Consider the following 22,583-nt stretch of genomic DNA (forward strand, 5'->3'; position numbering starts at 1 on the left):
TGGCTGGTGGCATTGTCATGCTGGAGGGTCATGTCAGGATGAGCCTGCAGGAAGGGTACCACATGAGGGAGGAGGATGTCTTCCCTTTAATGCACAGCGTTGAGATTGCCTGCAATGACAACAAGCTCAGTCCGATGATGCTGTGACACACTTCCCCAGACCATGACGGACCCTCCACTTCCAAATCGATCCCGCTCCAGAGTACAGGCCTCGGTGTAACGCTCATTCCTTCGACAATAAATGCGAATCCGACCATCACCCCTGGTGAGACAAAACCGCGACTTGTCAGTGAAGAGCACTTTTTGCCAGTCCTGTCTGCTCCAGCGACAGTGGATTTCTGCCCATAGGCGACGTTGTTGCCGGTGATGTCTGGTGAGAACCTGCCTTACAACAGGCCTACAAGCCCTCAGTCCAACATCTCTCAGCCTATTGCGGACAGTCTGAGCACTGATGGAGGGATTGTGCGTTCCTGGTGTCACTCGGGCAGTGGTTGCCATCCTGTACCTGTCCCGCAGGTGTGATGATCGGATGTACCGATCCTGTGCAGGTGTTACGCGTGGTCCGCCACTGCGAGGACGATCAGCTGTCCGTCCTGTCTCCCTGTAGCGCTGTCTTAGGCGTCTCATAGTACGGACAATGCAATTTATTGCCCTGGCCACATCTGCAGTCCTCATGCCTCCTTGCAGCATGCCTAAGGCACGTTCGCGCAGATGAGCAGGGACCCTGGGCATCTTTCTTTTGGAGTCCGTAGAAAGGCCTCTTTAGTGTCATAACTGTGACCTTAATTGCCTACCGTCTATAAGCTTTTAGTGTCTTAACGACCGTTCCACAGGTGCATGTTCATTAATTGTTTATGGTTCATTGAACAAGCATGGGAAACAGTGTTTAAACCCTTTACAATGAAGATCTGTGAAGTTAATTGGATTTTTATGAATTATCTTTGAAAGACAGGGTCCTGAAAAGGAACTTTTCTTTTTTTGCTGAGTTTATATGATCGACAGTACCTGACAACATTGTTGTAATGCTTGGCTGTACATGAAAGTACCCTACATCCACATACTGCTACACCACTTTAGCAACCAGCCCCTCAAAAGTTTACAAATGACTTTCCTCTAAATCTGGCTTACAATGCGTACTGCCATTTTACTGGACTACACACATTCAGTACAGTGACATGTTGTATTATTTGTCTATTGGGTTTGTGTTTATATTTAAATATAACCCTGAGGTGCCTTATTGCTATAATAAACTGGTTACCAATGTAATTAGAGCAGTAAAAATAAACGTTTTTTTTCATACCCATTGTATACGGTCTGATATACCATGGCTGTCAGCCAATCAGCATTCATGGCTCAAACCACAGTTTAATTTGGTGGTTGCTTATATTTGTTCTATTTCACACATGTGCAAGTGTGTGTTACTACGCATGTGTGAATTGGATATGTTTTTAGTTTGTTTTGCATATTTCAACTCCCCCTTAGGCGCCTTTTTGGAGAGTTGGGTCATGGCCAGGGTCTGCCGTTATCAACTACGACCCTGGAGCAATTAGGGTTAGGTGCCTTGCTCGAGCCCATCGACAGATTTTTTTCACCTAGTCAGCTCGGGGATGCGAACCTGCAATCAGAATGTCTGCCAGGGTTAGAAAGTTGATATTGACTTTGTTGTGCAGGGATCGTGTGGTGGCTGTGTTCGTGCAGGGCCCTGCCTGGCAGTTCAAAGGTTGGCCTTGGCTGTTGCCTGACGGATCTCCTGTGGACATTTTTGCTAAAAGTGAGATTCCTCCCATTTTCTCTTGCTGTTATACACACGGGTAGCATTTTTGACAAGGTAATTGAATTTCTTGTTGCAGGTAACTACTGGTAATTAGTATGGTTACCCAGTTAAAGTGTCACCCATACGGGTCTTTGGCTCCCAACCTGTTATACCTGTTCAATGAACTGGACTTAGGTTAATGCATATTTGCAAGCTAACCTGTACGACCCAAGTCTCAACTAGTATTGGTCCTACCTAATTGACCGTGTGTGGTTGTGGTCGCCCTGCAGTAAGAGCCTTTCATCTGAAGTATGACGAGCAGAAGATGGATCCCAACGTTCAGAAGTGGGATGTCACCGTGTTGGAGCTGAGCCACCACAAGCGCCATCTCGACCGGCCCATATTTCTGAAGTTCTGGGAGACCCTCGACAGGTGTGTTCCTGTGTTTGTTCTTGAAAGCACATAGGTGCACATGTATGCTCATGACACAATGGGGTTGATATTAAACCCACCTCCTCTGTCATGTACCCTCCCCTCCTTCTAGTCTGGGATATATTTTCAATAAAATGTCTGGGGGAAATTACTGAAGGGGGAAAAAAGTGAAATGAAGATTTCTGTGTAGATGGGTTATTGTAAATGTTAGCACTCGTATACATGGAGCTAAATAATCTATCTGTAAATGTTCTCTGGGGTTAGACACAGTTGGGATGTACAGTATATTTGAATAAGATGACATTGTAGAATGCATGAGCTCCTACTGACCAGTTCTCGTCCTGTTCCACCTACAGATACATGGTGAAACACAAGTCCCACCTGAGGTTCTGAGCCCGGACCGTGGCCTCCTTCCTCCACAGGTCCCGTCAAGGCATTTATAAACCCCCTGCCACAAACCTAGCCCCCCCCCCCTTCCTCCTCCCTACCAGGACTACCTCTAGAAGAGACTGGGTACCCTACTAGCACTTTGGGCTCCCAGAAAAAGCCCCCGTGTTCAGATAGTCCTTCAGGAAAATACCTTCTACCTGGTCTCTATAGTTACAAGCAGCAGATGCAGTATGTCACTCTGGACATGGGGAGGGGAAGTTGGAGCTTCCAATGTTTTTTCAAGTTCTAATGTAAAATAAAAAATAAAAAAAACTATATCAAAACTATTTTCTAACATCAGAGGATCTTACTGTGGAGACCGAGGTTGAAGAGAGAGCGAGATGGAGAGAGAGAGAGCGGATGGATAGATGGAGGTGAGAGAAGAAACCTCTTCTCGTACTATTTCCTTTGTGAAATGAATCCTGTACATTCCATGTGAAACATGAGCTGGCTAAGAAGCCCTCTGGAAATCTGGTGGTGCAAATTAAAATCACTGGATATGAGACCTCTGTCAGAATCATTTTCCTGTGTTTTTACTTTCTTAATAAAGGTACCACCCCCCAGGCTGCCTCTGAAATGGCACCCTACTCCATATATAGCGCACTACTTTGTCTACGCAGTGTCTAAACACAGGGCCCTGGTCAAAGGTAGTGCACTATGAATGGAATATGGTGCCATTTGTGACTGAAACCCAGTTTGACAGAGTGTAGGTAGGCAGCCCATAGAGAATTATAGAGGGCTCTTTGTTTCTGTTATTATGGTGTCAAAGTGCACAGGCAGCGCCATTGATGCCATCTCCATTTTGAAGTAGTCCATTTTCTTAATCTACTACTTCTGAGTTGGTAAACCGAAAGGTACACAGTGCCACCTGGAGTGTGTTTGAACAAGGCCAAGGTTGATTTACTGCCACCTGCAGTTATGGAATGTTTGCTCACCAGCTAAATTAATTTGCTGATCACTTCTGGTGACCTGGATGGATTTTGCAATCCTTCCTTAAGACATAGGAAGTCCCACCAAGTTGACTACTTAAAAATGGTGGCGGTCCTCAATGGCGCTGCTTTTGGGCACTATGATGCAGCCCTGTAGCATCTGAATGATGTTCCATGCGATCCAAATGTATATATGATATAAGAGCCAAACTTTCTGAACAGACTTTGAAGAAAATCAAAAAAGCTATTCTCTTATTGATGCATATCAAAGATCTTTATGATTCAGTGGGATTGATATGTTCACATTTTTCAGACAGTCAATTCCAGCCTTTGCTCCCTAGTGTTTTTTTGTGTGGCGCAAATGAAAGGAATGATGGCGAATATTGCATTGTTATGTGTTCACAGTGCAAATGGATCATAAAGCTGGTAGAGGAACGTGTCTTGATTGTGTTGCTGTTTACTTCTACCTTTACCATGCAGAGATGGGTTTTTCCTGCCCACATGACCTGAACCCCACTAGGGCCCATTTTTTTGTCCTGGTTACATATAGTTATGAAAACTGAACTTATAACACAATACAGTAACATCATAATATTACCTGTCTTACTGACATTTACTGTTGGTAAATGGAACAGTGGCTTTGAAGAATAGTCTTTAAGTTTAAAAATGGGTGTGTAATCAGTCAGCTTTGTAAAATAAAATACCTCAGTATATCAGCTACTTTAGAACAGCAAAACTATGCCAGTGTCTAAAATGTGGTGGGAAAAACACATGGTGAGTCAACCAATTGTTACCCAATGAGTCAGACTACTTTTTTTCACTCCTTTTTTTAAACTAGGCAAGTCAGTTAAGAACAAATTCTTATTTACAATTACGGCCTAGGAACAGTGGGTTAACTGCCTTGTTCAGAGGCAGAAGGACAGATTTTTACCTTGTCAGTTCAGGGATTCGATCTAGCAACATTTCGCTTACTGGCCCAATGATCTAACCACTAGACTATGATCTAACCACTGCTGCCCCGAAATATACAGTACCCTGAAATGGAACTTTGCCCACTTATACTGGAACACAACCAGGTAGTGTCGAAGATGGAGAACAGATCAGGCTTCCTGTAAATTCCGAGCCATGTCTCTGGGTCCTATTCATTAGATGCCAAACAGAAGAAAGTGGACAAACCTTAAGGGACTTCATGCACTTGTCCAAAATGAAACGCTCGTCTTCCGTCAGCAAAATCTTTTCGCTATGACGTTAACTTGAATTGTGTTAGTCACATGCTTCGTAAAACAACAGGCGTAGGTAGACGAACAGTGAAATGCTTACTTACGGGAGACCTTCCCAACAATACAGAGAACTTGGAGCAAAAAAACTAAACAATTGTCGAATTGGTCAGGAGCCCGTAAAATGGCTGCTATACATTGCAGCGCCATTCTAAGAGGTTCCATGTGCAAGAATGTAGATGACACTGGTGTAATAAATGACCAGCCACCCTCTGTAGTTATGTTATTATGGGACGTGAAGGTGACCTGACCAAACCAAGATTGATTGACTCGGGGGTGGAGTTGTCGAAATTGGATATCTGATCTCATCACTGGCAGTGCCACAGTCTGTGACCATCTTTGGTCAGATGATACATTTTTATAAATAAGTAGGAATGTTGAGTCATAATTTAGAAACAAGTATTGAAACAACCCCTAGCAGCACAGAGGTAAGTTACAACATTAACACGTTATAATATTGGCCAGGTGAAGTCCAGGAGTGGAGAAACAGATGTCTTGCTCACCTGAAGGGTGGTGTAGATGCATCAGATCAGTGATGGCAGTCAGCTAAACTCTGGGTATGGTAATGTGGGGTGTCTAGAAATACACACACTTTAATGTAGTTCTAGCCTACATCATTTACAAACTAAAATGCTATTTGGAGAACAGCAAGAACAAACAAATGACCCCACACATTAATTATCACCGCAATATTAGGTTTAAATGTCTGTGCAATGGCGTGTAGAATGTACTACTGAACCTTATACATACTACTTTACTTGTGAAACAGAGCGAACAGTGCAACATGAAATGGGACACATAATACATTTGCTATCAAGTCTCAAGGCCGAATTCAAAAACCGACATCAATGTGAAAGTAACCGGAGCATTAAACCGTGGACTGCGAATATAAACTATGCTAGATAATTCCAACACATGCATTGAAATAAAAGGCATACATAAAATGATTTACTTAGGCCTACAATTGACAAAAGGACGCATGAAGACAAACTCGACCAAAGAATTAAGAAAATCGTAAAATACAAAAGGAAAATCTACACATTAAGGCCTCGCGTGCCATTCAGCACCACTGAATGGACACTGCCTCCGTACAGGTAGACATAGAGGAGCTCCGTGGCGTGTGGCTGAGTGGACACTGCCTCCGTACAGGTAGACATAGAGGAGCTCCGTGGCGTGTGGCTGAGTGGACATCGTCTATGTCTAGTAGCTAGAATTATTCAGTTTGTGGCCAGTTAGACATTTTTGGGGCACGGTTGAGTAAGTAGCCTACAATGCTTATATGCAAGTCATAACTGGCTCGCAGATCTTTAGAGACGTTAGGATCAATTGTAAATTGGCACTCACATGGAAAAGGTTTCCCACCGCCTGCTATTGGCTATATGAAGCCACCCTCGTGGAACGGCGCATACAGTGTACTATATGACAGTGTCGTCTCGTGTGATTCCCACCAAAATTGTTGCTCTGCATTCAGAGCAGTTTTGCCAACTCCTCAGTAAGGAAAGTCGCTATTGGCTCCACATAAAAGTCGCTAGATTTTACATTTACATTTAAGTCATTTAGCAGACGCTCTTATCCAGAGCGACTTACAAATTGGAAAGTTCATACATATTCATCCTGGTCCCCCCGTGGGGAATGAACCCACAACCCTGGCGTTGCAAGCGCCATGCTCTACCAACTGAGCCACACGGGACCACACACTAGATGACGTCATCACCAAATTTGCATAATTGGCCATGTGCATGTAATTGTGATGGACGCTGTAGGAGAGAGGAATAACGTCGTGGGACAGACAAAAGTGAGTAAAAAAGACCCTAAATATGTTTAGAACTACAAAATAACTTTCTTCTGTCGATTCTTGGTTTTTTTTATGTCACAATTCCAACCCTCCTCCTTTATCCGGGCTTGGGACCGGCAAAAGTGACCCTAAAGAGACACTCTGGTGGAGTTACTTAGTTTATTTTTTATTTTAGTTTTAGTTTTTTTGTTTAGTTTTTTACATTTACATCCCTCCCTAAGGCGGGATCAGCGGCGGCTTCCCGCATGCGCGATTTATTTGCAGTCTGGACTCGGAGGGGTTAACATCTCCTGCTCTGACTGCAGCTGGGAGGGACTGCTGCGAGAGGACTGGGCCGCCTGTATGTGCTTTTGGACGAGGCAGCTCGTTGAGAAGAGTAAGAACAATACGTACTTTCACGTCAGTCTCCAAAAGTCTCCAATAACACCAGAAAAAGTCACTAGATTTGTCGCTTTTTTGAAAATGTGTCGCTAGAGAGGTCTGAATACTTGCTAAATATAGCAACAAAGCCACTAAGTTGGCAACACTGATTCAGAAATGTTCCTTATGTGTGCATCCTGCTCATTTTTGCATTTGCGTGTGCATTACTCACCGCAGGGAAGGAAAACATTCTGAGAATATTGAAACATTGTATCAACGAACAAGGCGGCTCTGAGAAGATTTTAACATTTTGTATCAACAAGGCGGCTCCGAGAATATTAATATTGCAACATAGTAGCCAAGGAGGAGGCCGCCCGCACAACTTTTTTCCCGGGGCCAGTTTATCTCTGAGTATTGTGTTGCCTAGCAGCATCTGCGCTGCCTAGCAGCATCTGCGCTATTTGGGCGCTCATTGTATATTTAAGTGATAGTAACCGAAAGGTTGCTGAATCGAATCCCTGAGCTGATAAAGGTAAAACATCTGTCTTCTGCCCCTGAACAAGGCAGCTGTGCCCTAGTAGGCCGTCATTGTAAATAAGAATTTGTTCCCTGTTAGGCCTTCATTGTAAGTAAGAATTTGTTCTTAAAACTTCAGGATCGGTGGGTCTCCCACGGCACGGTTGAGCTAACGTAGGCTAATGTGATTAGCATGAGGTTGTAAGTAACAAGAACCTTTCCCAGGACATAGACATATCTGATATTGGCAGAAAGCTTCAATTCTTGTTAATCTAACTGTACTGTCCAATTTACAGTAGCTATCACAGTGAAATAATACCATGCTATTGCTTGAGGAGAGTGCATCATTTGGAATATGAAAACCAATAAGGCACATTTGGGCAGTCTTGAGCCAACATGTTGAACAGAAATACAATGGTTCATTGGATCAGTCTAAAACTTTGCACATATACTGCTGCCATCTAGGCCAAAATTGAAATTGCAGCTGGGCTGGAATAATACATTATGGCCTTTCTCTTGCATTTCAAAGATGATGGTACAAAAAAAATACACAAAAAACAGTTGGTTTTTTACTTTGTATTATATATTTTTTACCTTTTATTTAACTAGGCAAGTCAGTTAAGAACAAATTCTTATTTTCAATGACGGCCTAGGAACAGTGCCTTGTTCAGGGGCAGAACGACAGATTTTTACCTTGTCAGCTCGGGGATTCGATCTTGCAACCTTTCGGTTACTAGTCCAACGCTCTAACCCCTAGGCTACCTACCAGATCTAATGTGTTATATTCTCCTACATTTCCTTCAGATTTCCACAAACTTCAAAGTGTTTCCTTTCAAATGGTACCAAGAATCAGCATATCCTTGCTTCATGTCCTGAGCCACAGGCAGTTAGATTTGGGGAAGTCATTTTAGGCAAAAATTGAAGAAAGGGGCAGATCCTTAACTGAATAAATAAAAAATTAACAAAACAGTTTTTACAGCAAGAAGTAAAAAAGTTAGCCCAACTAAGTAATCATTTAATGATTTGCATTATCTCAATTATCATTCTGTCACTGCATGACAATGCACATTTGTTATAGTCTACAATTGTAAGTCGCTCTGGATAAGAGTGTCTGCTAAATTACTTAAATGTAAATGTAAATGTTATTGTCTTTTGAAGCCAAAAACAGGACATGTACTTGTGGGAAATGCTCTAAATAGCAAGTTGTTTATTTTCATACCAATAGACATGAAACCAAAATTACACTAGCCTACTGGGCGGATAAATTAAAATAACAATTAAGCTTACAGCTATTACAACATATATTTGTAATAGCAATAAAACAACTTTCGGCTTTGAATGGTCACCAAAAGGAGGGCTCGCTACCTCCCAATTCCAAATTAACTTAACCCCTGGCTATCAGATTACAAGGTTTACAAGACCAAGTTAAAATGCAGTCATCAATTTCAAAGCAATCGGCACACTGCTTAAAAGGGATTGGAATGATTTGAGTCTACTTCTCTTGTTGTGGCCTACTTCACATTTTTGGTCTTGAGCTAGGGTATACCCGTCCATACCCATTTGATATAGGCTTAGATAGAACTAACAGTAGTACCAGGTGTGTAGTAGTAGGTGTCTTGGTCCTGGATGGATAGCTCTTTTCTATCCATCCGTCAAGCTTGGATTGGTCGTTGTGGCTTCGTGCTTGGATTGTAGGAGTTGAGCAGGTGAAGGTGTTGGCTTTATAAAGGGCTGTGCAACCCACTAAAGCAGGAGGGTATTCATTAGTGCATACCGTAGCAAACTGTTTAGCAGGAAAAAGCTTTGCCACAAAAACAAGCTTTCTTATTGGACAAGTTGAGGTTAGTCCCGCCCCGTTTCCGCAATTTCCTTCGATTTGACTCCTAGTGAATACTCCCCTGGATGTCTTCCCTTTCAATGGGAGTCATTCGTTGCCAGATTAATGACAATGGATGGCGATGGGTGATGATTGTTCGACAGAGCACGCACAAACGGTCGTCCGTCTTTTTACTTATGTCATACACAATTTAATCCGTGTTCATGCGTCTGAGTGTGGCCATAGTCATATGTAAATCCTCTTCTCTCTCCCTTCTTGTTTTTATATCTCCTCCTTGGCCCAGACGGCATCCCTATCACTGCCCACAATCACAGGGCTCTCCAGAGGGTGGTGTGGTCTGCCCAACGCATCACCTGGGCACACTGCCCTTCAGGACACCTACAGCACCCGATGTCAAAGGAAGGCCAAAAAGATAATTAAGGACATCAACCACCCGAGCCACGGACTGTTCACCCCGCTATCATCCAGAAGGCGAGGTCAGTACAGGTGCATCAAAGCTGGGACCAAGAGACTGAAAAACAGCTTCTATCTCAAGGCCATCAGATCCTCTCTACTAGGATTCTCTGCCTCTAACCCTATTACAGGGGCTGAGTCACTGGCTTACTGGTGCTCTTCCATGCCGTCCCTAGGAGGGGTAAGTCACTTGAGTGGGTTGAGTCGCTGACGTGGTCTTCCTATCTGGGTTGGCGCCCCCCCTTGGGTTGTGCCGTGGCGGAGATCTTTGTAGGCTATACTCGGCCTTGTCTCAGGATGGTAAGTTGGTGGTTGGAGATATCCCTCTAGTGGTGTGGGGGCTGTGCTTTGGCAAAGTGGGTGGGGTTATATCCTGCCTTTTTGGCCCTGTCCGGGGGTATCATCGGATGGGGCCACAGTGTCTCCTGACCCCTCCTGTCTCAGCCTCCAGTATTTATGCTGCAGTAGTTTATGTCGGGGGGCTAGGGTCAGTCTGTTATATCTGGAGTATTTCTCCTGTCTTATCCGGTGTCCTGTGTGAATTTAAGTATGCTCTCTCTAATTCTCTCTTTCTTTCTCTCTCTCGGAGGACCTGAGCCCTAGGACCATGCCTCAGGACAACCTGGCATGATGACTCCTTGCTGTCCTCAGTCCACCTGGCCGTGCTGCTGCTCCAGTTTCAACTGTTCTGCCTGCGGCTATGGAACCCTGACCTGTTCACCGGACATGCTACCTGTCCCAGACCTGCTGTTTTCAACTCTCTAGAGACAGCAGGAGCGGTAGAGATACTCTCAATGATCGGCTATGAAAAGCCAACTGGCATTTACTCCTGAGGTGCTGACTTGTTGCACCCTCGACAACTACTATGATTATTATTATTTGACCATGCTGGTCATTTATGAACATTTGAACATCTTGGCCATGTTCTGTTATAATCTCCACCTGGCACAGCCAGAAGAGGACTGGCCACCCCTCATAGCCTGGTTCCTCTCTAGGTTTCTTCCTAGGTTTTGGCCTTTCTAGGGAGTTTCTAGAGTGCTTCTACACCTGCATTGCTTGCTGTTTGGTGTTTTAGGCTGGGTTTCCTTACAGCACTTTGATATATCAGCTGATGTAAGAAGGGCTATATAAATTTGATTTGATTTGTTAAATAACCATCACTAGCTTAGAGGCTGCTGCCCTATATACTGTATATACACATGGAATCACTGGCCACTTTAATAATGGAACACTAGTCACTTTAATAACGTTTACATACTGCTTTACTCATCCCATATATATATATATATACACTGTTTTCTATTCTACTGTATTTTAGTCAATGCCACTCCGACATTGCTCATCCTAATATTTATATATTTCTTAATTCCATTCTTTTACTTTTAGATTTGTGTGTATTGTTGTGAAATTGTTAGATATTACGGCACTGTTGGAGCTAGGAACACAAGCGTTTCGCTACACCCGCAATAACATCTGCTAAATGTGTGTGTGACCAATAAAATTAGATTAGATTTAGTGTGTGTCTTTGTGTGCGTGTGAGATTTATGTTAACTTGGCACCATATGTTCCTCCAATATGATGATGATCCTACTTGGCATGCAAAATGTCCACATTACATTGTTCAAGATGTTACATGTAAAATGTCATACTCGGAAATCACACACCTTGGAGCAATGTTGGAGCTACGGCAATGGATGTCAGATTCTCTTGGACAGAGGCGTGGATGTCAGATTCTCTTGGACAGAGGCGTGGATGTCAGATTCTCTTGGACAGAGGAGTGGATGTCAGATTCTCTTGGACAGAGGAGTGGATGTCAGATTCTCTTGGACAGAGGCGTGGATGTCAGATTCTCTTGGACAGAGGAATGGATGTCAGATTCTCTTGGACAGAGGAGTGGATGTCAGATTCTCTTGGACAGAGGAGTGGATGTCAGATTCTCTTGGACAGAGGCGTGGATGTCAGATTCTCTTGGACAGAGGAGTGGATGTCAGATTCTCTTGGACAGAGGAGTGGATGTCAGATTCTCTTGGACAGAGGAGTGGATGTCAGATTCTCTTGGACATTTCCAAAGGGAGAAACAGACAGAAAACTCCCCAACAAATCACGTGTTTGGGTAGGCGGGGCATAAAATATGGTCTGGAATTGTGCTCATATTTAGCTGGGGAAGAGGCGGATACAGCAGTGATGTTGAGTGGTGTCTCATTTCTGACTCCTCTCTGTCCCAACTGAAGCCGGAACTTTTAGGCCTGATTTAAAAAAATATATAATACAAAATAAATATATTTAATTTTTTTGTTGGGGTGGGGGACTCGAATTACCGACCAGGTCATCAGCTATCCTATTAAAAACATTTGCTTCCACCCTATGGCAAAATGTGTAGAATTGCAGGAAATTTGTTATAAAACTGCAAAATCTACCCCATGGCAAAATGTGTGTTTGTGTGTGGGGAGGGACATCGGGACACCACCCGATGTCACAGGAAGGCCAAAAAGATCATCAAGGGCAACAACCACCCGAGCCACTGCCTGTTCACCCCGTTATCATCCAGAAGGCGAGGTCAGTACAGGTGCATCAAAGCTGGGACCGAGAGACTGAAAAACAGCTTCTATCTCAAGGCCATACAGCCATCACTAACATTGAGTGGCTGCTGCCAACATACCGATTCAAATCTCTAGCCACTTTAATAATAAAAAAGTGGATGTAATGAATGTATCGCTAGTCACTTTAAACAATGCCACTTTATATAATGTTTACATACCCTACACTACTCATCTCATATGTATATACTGTACTCTATACCATCTACTGCATCTTGTCTATGCCGTTCAGCCATCGCTCATCCATATATTTATATGTACATATTCTTATTCATTCTTTTACACTTGTGTGTATAAGGTAGTTGTTGTGAAATTGTTAGTTTACTTGTTAGATATTGCTGCACGGTCAGAACTAGAAGCACAAGAATTTCACTACACTCGCATTAACATCTGCTAACCATGTGTATGTGACCAATAAAATTTGATTTGATCAGACCAGTTTGCCCTTCCTGATTCTAGAATTTTCGTTGGCGTGGAAGTGTGTGTGTGTGAGATAGGACTGTAGTAGGAGGGTCTTTGGGGTGGGCCCCTCCCCCTCCCAGAGGTTTCTTCTCACTACATCTGTTGACTTGACCTCAAGCCAAATTCCTGGCTCCTCCGTAGTTCCGCTGCTGGCCTGCCTTATCAGAGACAAACTGTTGCCCTTCGCCTCCCTCAGTAACTTTCCATACACATTCCTTATTGAACCTTCAATGACACAGAACATAAACAGTTGTGTGTAACGTAACTGACTTGCCTAGTTAAATAAAGGTTAAATTTAAAAAATAAATATTTTAAAAAAGTAAATCAACAAGTTCTTTATATAGTAACAGGAATAAGTATATTTCTAGTTATAACCCAACAACGTAAAACAAGAGAAGAAGCCAGCTGGTGCCTGCTTCCTGTAAAGAGGTCCCTGGTGTGTTTATCTAAGGTTTAAAATATGTATGCTCTCCCTAGCTCCCGGACATTTAATGGGCTCCAAGTCTGATTTACCACTCAAATGAATGAAGCTGCTGGGAGTGGGGCAAACATAAAAGCTAAAGCCCAGTGTCCCTTGAAAGAAAAGGAACAGGATATCTATGAGCTGTGGCCCAGAAAGGTTACTGCAGCACATTGTAATTGGCCCTTGGAGAATTGCCCTTTTCTATTTAGGCTGGAGTGACAGTTTTAAAGGCACAATCTGGGATATTAATGATTTATACCCATTGCTTCTTGAAGAATATAGGTTAATGCCTCATGGGCTTAGAAATGTTTCTTCCCCTATCATACCCCAAAATATAATGTACTCCATTGATTTACTCCATCTATACATTTGAGAGTAGTTTCAATTCCCCAGCCCAATTTCTCAGCTTTATACCGAACCAAGTGGTGTGTCTGTCGTTTCTGTCATGAAACAAACTAAAGATTGTGTCTGTAATGCTACTCTGTATGTTGATGCTGTGTCTTATCGTGTTGAATTCAGATTCAAGTAGGCATGTTATTGGCAGCTATTCTCATGGGTAGAGACCCTACTGCTAAGCCTGATGTGTGACACATGGGAAATGTCACTTGTTTGCTGGGTTTTTTCGGCAGATTAACATTTTGAAAGTATTACAATTAATCTCCCGTGGTTTTTATCAAGTTTGAGCGTGTCATTTGACATCTGATGTAAGTTTGAGAATGCGGGAGAATCATTAAGGTATACTGTAGGGGAGAATGCCTATCAATGGCAACAGTCACCCATTTGCTATGCACAGTACACTGACTATAGTCACATCATCAGTTATCTCCAGTATATTTCCGCTCCATCTATTCGACATGGTTGGTAGTTATGGTTACACACAATCGTACAGTTGCTGGTATTAAAAATTCCCCCTCAATCTATTTACAAGGACGACTCAGGACATCCTTCCTTTTCCTCGCTCGACTGCATAGTCTGCATATTCATTTCATTACGGGAAGAAGAAAAAAAATGGCTCACCTATTCTTCTCAAACTGTCACCTTGTTTCAATAGTGGGATCGTGTGGGCTTCTGGTGTGAACAATCCTCCTCGCTTGTGTCTGTAGGGTGTCTCACTTGTGTCTGTAGGGTACATCAAACCTATGATGAATATCAAACACATAACTAGATGGACGGTTTCAGGACCGTTCTCCCTCCACAATTGATTAGACAGCTTTGACCTTTGAGCCATGAACGATTGTAGAGGCAGGTGGGTGATGGAAGAGGGAATGGGACTCTGTAGAGGTGGGTGATGGGACTCTGTAGAGGTGGGGGATGGGACTCTGTAGAGGTGGGGGATGGGACTCTGTAGAGGTGGGTGATGGGACTCTGTAGAGGTGGGTGATGGGACTCTGTAGAGGTGGGTGATGGGACTCTGTAGAGGTGGGTGATGGGACTCTGTAGAGGTGGGTGATGGGACTCTGTAGAGGTGGGTGATGGGACTCTGTAGAGGTGGGTGATGGGACTCTGTAGAGGTGGGTGATGGGACTCTGTAGAGGTGGGTGATGGGACTCTGTAGAGGTGGGTGATGGGACTCTGTAGAGGTGGGTGATGGGACTCTGTAGAGGTGGGTGATGGGACTCTGTAGAGGTGGGTGATGGGACTCTGTAGAGGTGGGTGATGGGACTCTGTAGAGGTGGGTGATGGGACTCTGTAGAGGTGGGTGATGGGACTCTGTAGAGGTGGGTGATGGGACTCTGTAGAGGTGGGTGATGGGACTCTGTAGAGGTGGGTGATGGGACTCTGTAGAGGTGGGTGATGGGACTCTGTAGAGGTGGGTGATGGGACTCTGTAGAGGTGGGTGATGGGACTCTGTAGAGGTGGGTGATGGGACTCTGTAGAGGTGGGTGATGGGAGGGAGAATGGTAATATTTGTATAGTATGGCTGCTGATGCAGCATTCTAATGTACTCATACAGAGGCTGAGAATGACCTATACGGGAGTCACCATAACATCTCATTTGTATCACATGTGATAGACAGAAATCTAACAGAAATCTAATCCTCCAAGAGTAATTGTTGTGGTGTATCTTACATTTCGAAAAAGCTGTGGAAAGAAATGTTGTACAATAAGGCTTTGAGAGTGGTGAAAAGCTTTATCTCCCCTTCTGCATTCTTCGTAGATGGGTTGCGTCTCAAATGGCACCCTATTCCCTATATAGTGCACTACTTTTCACCAGGGCCCACAGTAGTGCACTATGTAGAGATAGGGTGCCATTGGGGACGGCACAATGAGCTTTCAGCTTTGATAGGCATGTACGAGTCGATCTCCGTGGTATCATCCTCAGGTCCGTCGCGGGGTTAATTGGATGTGCTTGCTCCAAATCCGTGGCTTTAGTGTTTCAGTCAGAGGAAGTATTTTGTCCCGGAGGTGCTGCTGTGTTCATGTCCTTTCCCCAGGTAGGAATGCAGATAGGATGTTCCCATGGCCCCTCTGGTTCCCAGGCTCCAGACAGGGCCAGGGGGATACACCGTGAACTCGTTCACGCCACAGCTTGGCTCACTGGAGGTCACAGACACAGCACTCATCACAACCATCAGTCAGAATCAACACAACACATTAGACTGAAGTGTGGGGAAGTCTTTTGGATCCTTGGTAAGATACAGTGCATTCGGGAAGTATTATTACCCCTTTTTCCACATTTTGTTACGTTACAGCCTTATTCTAAAATGGATTAACATTTCCAAAATCCTCATCAATTTACACACAATTCCCCAAAATGACAAAGTGAAAACAAGCTTATAGAAATTTTGCAAATTTCTTTAAATATTTAAAACAGAAATACCTTAGTATTCAGACCCTTTGCTATGAGACTCGAAGTTGAGCTCAGGTGCATCCTGTTTCCATTGATCATCCTTGAGATGTTTCTACAACTTGATTGGATTCCACCTGTGGTACATTCCATTGATTGGACATGATTTGGAAAGGCACAAACCTGTCTATATAAGGTCCCACAGTTGACAGTGCATGTCAGAGCAAAAACCAAGCCATGAGGTTGAAGGAATTATCTGTAGAGCTCCAAGACAGGATTGTGTTGAGGCACAGATCTGGGGAAGGGTACCAACAAATGTCTGCAGCATTGAAGGTCCCCAAGAACACAGTGGCCTCCATCATTCTTAAGTGGAAGACGTTTGGAACCATCCAGACTCTTCCTAGAGCTGGCCGCCCGGCCAAACTGAGCAATAGAGAAGGGCCTTGGTCAGGGAGGTGACCAAGAACTCGATGGTCACGCTGACAGACCTCCAGAGTTCGTCTGTGGAGATGGGAGAACCTTCCAGAAGGACAACCACTTCTGCGGCACTCCACCAATCAGGCCTTTATGGTAGAGTGGCCAGATGGAAGCCACTCCTCAGTAAAGGGCACATGAAAGCCCTCTTGGAATTTGCCAAAAGACACCTAAAGGACTCTCAGACCATGAGAAATAAAATAATGTGGTCTGATGGGAGGGGGAAATGGGGAGAGAGAATGAGAGAAATGGAGATGGGGAGAGAGAGGAATGGAGATGGGGAGAGAGAGGAATGGAGATGGGGAGGAAGGGAAAAGGAGATGGAGGGACATGGAGAACTGGAGGGAGAGAGGGTGTTACGAACCCCTTTTGCCCTGCAGTCTAGGGGGGGATGGAAACGAGACCCGTAACATATCTCATGCAAATCACACCAGTGAAAAAGTAACAGTGAGAACGAAAAACCACAGACAACTCAAACCTACCGTCAAACAATTCTGGTTTATTTTAAACACACGGCAATGGGGTGTGAGAAAAAGATGCTGAGCTGGACCCAAGGAAAGAAAGAATAAATATTCTAACAAACCCCTAAGCTAGTCTAGCCTGCTTTAAGAACAACTAACTAACTAACCAGAAATACAGTGGGTGGTCCGCCCAGTTCTAACTAGGGTATTTAGACACGGTTTCCCTACGGGTAATGTACCATGGGCGACTTGGCTGGTTATCCCCTTTTCCCACCAACAAACAGTCATACACCATAACAATACAATACTCACAGGATAACAGACAAAGTGACATGTAGTTGCAAAAACAAAAGCGAGATCTCCAGAGAGAACTGATTGGGATACTTTTAAACCAAGGGAAAGGGGATGTGATTGGGTAAGGGAAACGGAGCAGGTGTGTCTTCTGATTAGCGACTGATTGGCAACTGATTAGGGAATGATGATTGCCACCTGTGAGTAGGGGAGAAGGAGAGAAATACACACAGGATACCTGTATCCGTAACAGAGGGAGAGGTGGGGATATGGGGACAGGGAGGGAGATGGATAGCGTGAGGGAGAGGAATACTATGTAGTGTAGATGAAGATATTTCCTTTGTAACTCTGTATGGGCAGTACTCTACAGCAGTGGCTCACACAGTCAACCTGATGTTCTGCTGTGAGATTAATGGAATCGTTTGGGAGTCTTCTTCCCGGAGACGACCAAATCCAAATCCTCAACTTTTCAATTAAGTTGTCTTGGCAGGAATATTTTCAGGAATGCGAGGAGAACTGGGTGAAACTTTTCATCAATTGACTCCGCTGTGGTTGAAGATACCCTCAAGGTCAACTCAACTCGTTACACCTTAAGTCGTACAACTGATGTACAGTCGTGGCCAAAAGTTTTGAGAATGACACAAATATTAATTTTCACAAAGTCTGCTGCCTCAGTTTGTATGATGGCAATTTGCATATACTCCAGAATGTTATGAAGAGTGATCAGATGAATTACAATAAATTGCAAAGTCCCTCTTTGCCATGCAAATGAACTGAATCCCCCCAAAATATTTCCACTGTATTTCAGCCCTGCCACAAAAGGACCAGCTGACATCATGTCAGTGATTCTCTTGTTAACACAGGTGTGAGTGTTGACGAGGACAAGGCTGGAGATCACTCTGTCATGCTGATTGAGTTCGAATAACAGACTGGAAGCTTCAAAAGGAGGGTGGTGCTTGGAATCATTGCTCTTTCTTGGTTACCTGCAAGGAAACATGTGCTGTCATCATTGCTTTGCACAAAAAGGGCTTCACAGGCAAGGATTTTTCTGCCAGTAAGATTGCACCTAAATCAACCATTTATCGGATCATCAAGAACTTCAAGGAGAGCGGTTCAATGGACCAGCAAAAACCCACAAATTCTGACAAACTCAAAGCATTGATTATGCAAGAATGGGCTGCCATCAGTCAGGATGTGGCCCAGAAGTTAATTGACAGCATGCCAGGGCGGATTGCAGAGGTCTTGAAAAATACGGGTCAACAATGCAAATATTGACTCTTTGCATCAACTTCATGTAATTGTCAATAAAAGCCTTTGACACTTATGAAATGCTTGTAATTATACTTCAGTATTCCATAGTAACATCTGACAAAAATATCTAAAGACACTGAAGCAGCAAACTTCGTGGAAATTAATATTTGTGTCATTCTCAAAACTTTTGGCCACGACTGTACAGCACATTTAACACAACAGTAGTTGTGTACAAAAGGTTATACAAGCAACCTCATCAAAAATGTATATTCTGTCATAACTATTATGTGTTGTAAAATGTGTTGTTGGAGTGTGAACTAAAAGGTAGGATACATAGATAGAAATGACTGTCTTTTATTTTAGTGTTTGTGTGTGTGTATATATATATGTGTGTGTGTTTGACATGTGTTTCTACTGTACAGAGAGAATGATCTTATGAAAAGGGAATCCTTGGTAAGCCTCCGGTAGGAGCACAGATGTGATCTGATGTCATAAAGTTATCCCCTGTTGTTATTATTTGTAGTCCATCTGTTGTTATTAGTTGTAGTCCATCTGTTGTTATTAGTTGTAGTCTTATCTGTTATTATTATTTGTAGTCCATCTGTTGTTGTTATTGGTTGAAGTCCATTTGAATTGATTGCTAGTCCATCTGTTGTTATTAGTTGTAGTCTTATCTGTTGTTATTAGTTGTAGTCTTTTCTGTTGTTATTAGTTGTAGTCCATCTGTTGTTATTAGTTGTAGTCCATCTGTTGTTATTAGTTGTAGTCATATTTGTTATTAGTTGTAGTCTTATCTGTTGTGATTAGCTGTAGTCCATTTGAATTGATTGCTAGTCCATCTGTTGTTATTAGTTGTAGTCTTATCTCTTGTTATTAGTTGTAGTCTTATCTGTTATTATTATTTGTAGTCCATCTGTTGTTGTTATTAGTTGAAGTCCATTTGAATTGATTGCTAGTCCATCTGTTGTTATTTGTTGTAGTCATATCTGTTGTTATTATTTGTAGTCCATCTGTTGTTATTATTATTTGTAGTCCATCTGTTGTTGTTATTAGTTGAAGTCCATTTGAATTGATTGCTAGTCCATTGCCGTTTTTCTTTTCTCTTTTCCGGGGTTCCTATTGGATTAAACCGGCCAACCTGTAACGCCAGGACCACTAGTGGGACTACTGCATCCTTTTGTTTTGTCCAATTCATGTTCTATGGAATAATTACTCTCAAAATATTGCTTTCAGTTTTTTGGGCTTTTATTACTTTTCAGTTTTTGTCTAGTCTAGCTAGATAAAACTGCCACGGTACAAATACCCTGGCCTTTTAATTTATTAATATATAGTATGAAAACTTAGACAACTGGTGTCACTCTCTTCAATTCACTTTTATGCTCTTCCTTTTTTCAAAATCACAAACAACATAACATTGAATCGTAGAATCACATCCAGTTGCATATTTACTTACGAGGTGATGCTTGTTTGTCTGCTGATGTAATGCGTGTATATGGGAGGCGAAGTCAAGTGCAGGAGAGCAGAGTAAAATAAACAGGTGCACTTTAATACCGGTTAACAAATGACAGCACATAACACATACAAGAGCCCAAAACACGGTCTAAAACAAAAGTGCAACGCCTGACAATTATCCACGTAACAAATAACAATCACTCACAAATACAACATGGGAACAGAGGGTTAAATAATAAACAAGTAATTGGTGAGTGAAGCCAGGTGTGATGAGACAAAGACAGAACAAATGGAAAATTAAAAGTGGATCGGCGGTGGCTAGAAAGCCGGTGAGTCGACCGCCAAACGCCGCCCGAACAAGGAGAGGGACCGACTTCGGCGGAAGTCGTGACAGCTGAGCTCATACACTCTCATTTCTAAAACCTACTTCATTTTTTGTCTGGCTTTTCAAGAAAACATAATATGGGAAGACAAGGAATATCACATTTTGAGGGGAATCTAACAGGCATCTTCTTTTTCAAATGAACGGATCGCAGTAAACAATCAGATGGGAGGATAAATTATATAAGACTACCAAATAAATAATATCTCTATCTGTCGATTTCTAAGGATGGTACATTTTCCACATCACTACAACCCAGTGTGTCACGAATCCCGCTTCCTGAGTCTGTTTTTGCCTGTGTTCTGTCCTGGAGTGTTTTTTCCGGTGTCCTGGAACGCACCCTGTCTGGTTGCCGGGCGACGTAGCTAGTTGGAGGATCTCTGAGTACCCGCACCTGTATCCCATCAGCAATCTGCACACCTGGTCCTGATCATCACCCCTCCACTTCATAAGCGCTGACCTGACATCCATTCCCTGCCGGATCGTTAGCCATGAACAGTATGTTGTGCCAGCGTATCAGCCTCCAGTTTGATAGAGTTTGTTTTGTTGTTTTGTACGTCTTGCTTGCCTTGAACTTACCTCCGTTTTTTCTGTCTACAGTCATTCACCCGGAACACTCATCCCATCCCTACCTGGTCGTCGGTGACTTCAGTTACTTCCTTGGATCTGCTTACTCAATTCCATCAACTCACCTCTGCTGCCCGCTCCGCTACTTGGATTTATCTATCACTACATTTAAACTTGTATAAATAAATACTCACCTTCGTCTTACTCTCCTTGTCCTGGTCTGCTTCTGGGTTCTACTTTAGAGAACCGTGACACAGTGATAAAGACAAATGAAATCAATCTCCCGACACATTTCCTCCCCAGACAGGCACCATTGGCCCTGTTCAAAATGCATCTGTCCTTCCTTGTTTTCTTGAGGTAATCACAGGTCTAAAATTGATTGGATAGCTGTAAGCATGGTAACCATCCTATTACTTGCACCAATTCATATCTGTGATTACCTCAAAGTGGGTAGGAAGGGCGGATGTGTTTCTGGACTATTGGAACAGTGCCATTGTTTGAATCATAGCCTTCATCAGCTTGTGTATTACCAAGCCAGTTTGGGAGGGGACTGCATCATCATCAGCTGAGGGAAAACAACGATGGAGGAGGAGCCAAAGCAGGAATTGATGGAGAGGCAATTGAGCTTTCCCGTCAATCAAGAAGGGCCAGGAATGAGATTGTAACAAATTGCTGTGTGTAAAATAGATAGGGGTGAAATCAGTGGAGATTCGGGACTTGGACTCCAGGGCTTATATACGGAGGAACACTAATTACCTCAAACCCTCACTCTGTCAGCAAGTGTGTGTGGCGGAAGAATCATAATTAGCACGGTAACATAGATAATTAAGATGTCTTATCTGCATAACATGCTTATGTGATTGAACTGTTGAACTCTTTGTTATTAGAATGTATCCCTTCGGACTCTGGTGTTGGCAGTTGCACTTCCTCCCTCATATGGGCCTCAGTCACCTGGGGCCCAGAGAGGGGAGAAGTCAAACTTGTCCATCACATGTCCCTGTTGCTATGCAGAATATCAGAAAGAGAAGCTGACAGGAGGGAACATTGTCTTCATATGTGAATATGTGTCTTTACCTACTGCAAACCATGTGAAGGGATGGTGTGATTAATGGGGAACCAATTACTTGTCTCCACAATGTCTGTGCACCAGTCACTCCCTCCTTTGACCTTGGGGGAGATAAGGTCTGAGACAGGATGTGTGGGGTAGTGTCTGGAACCATTGTACATCCTCTCTGATGTTGCACCTATCCTGGGATAGTGGATGACCCAGAGGCTCACTCCCCTCATTGAGCTCTGTGAGAGGCAAATCATGTATTTACCTGATTTGTTTAATAATAATAGTTTACAATTATATATACTTAACAAACAGTAAAACATTACTAAGGCTGTGTTTTTGCAAAGGGATGGGTTCTACTCCAGCTCCCTGCAGCTAGTCTAGGTGTGTGGTCAAGGACATGGAGTTTGCTTAAGATAGGGGTATCTGGAGCTGACAATTGATTTATGCAATAGAATGAGTTGGTGTTTCTGTACTGTGAGGTACCAGGGATGAGATAAGAGCCTTGTCTTAGGGGCCAAACTCTGTACAATAAGAACAGTCTTCATAGCAAATGCTATC

At 43.2% G+C, this 22,583-nt stretch overlaps 1 protein-coding gene across 2 annotated transcripts in view; it reads left to right on the forward strand.

The window, feature by feature from the left end:
- cdc73 (cell division cycle 73, Paf1/RNA polymerase II complex component, homolog (S. cerevisiae)) overlaps positions 1-3,981 on the forward strand; it is a 38,192-nt gene extending 34,211 nt beyond the window's left edge. The window contains exons 15-17 of one of the 2 annotated variants that reach the window (XM_071377027.1): positions 1,670-1,770; positions 2,043-2,184; positions 2,541-3,981. In XM_071377027.1, the coding sequence (XP_071233128.1) occupies positions 1,670-1,770; positions 2,043-2,184; positions 2,541-2,577 (280 nt within the window). In that variant the 3' untranslated portion in view covers positions 2,578-3,981. The remainder of the gene's footprint in view (positions 1-1,669; positions 1,771-2,042; positions 2,185-2,540) is intronic. The other variant, XR_011671921.1, reaches the window with a different exon arrangement.
- The last annotated feature ends 18,602 nt before the right edge of the window (positions 3,982-22,583 follow it).

The sequence above is a fragment of the Salvelinus alpinus genome, chromosome 30 (assembly GCF_045679555.1).
Source record: "Salvelinus alpinus chromosome 30, SLU_Salpinus.1, whole genome shotgun sequence".
Classification (NCBI taxonomy): Eukaryota; Metazoa; Chordata; class Actinopteri; order Salmoniformes; family Salmonidae; genus Salvelinus; species Salvelinus alpinus.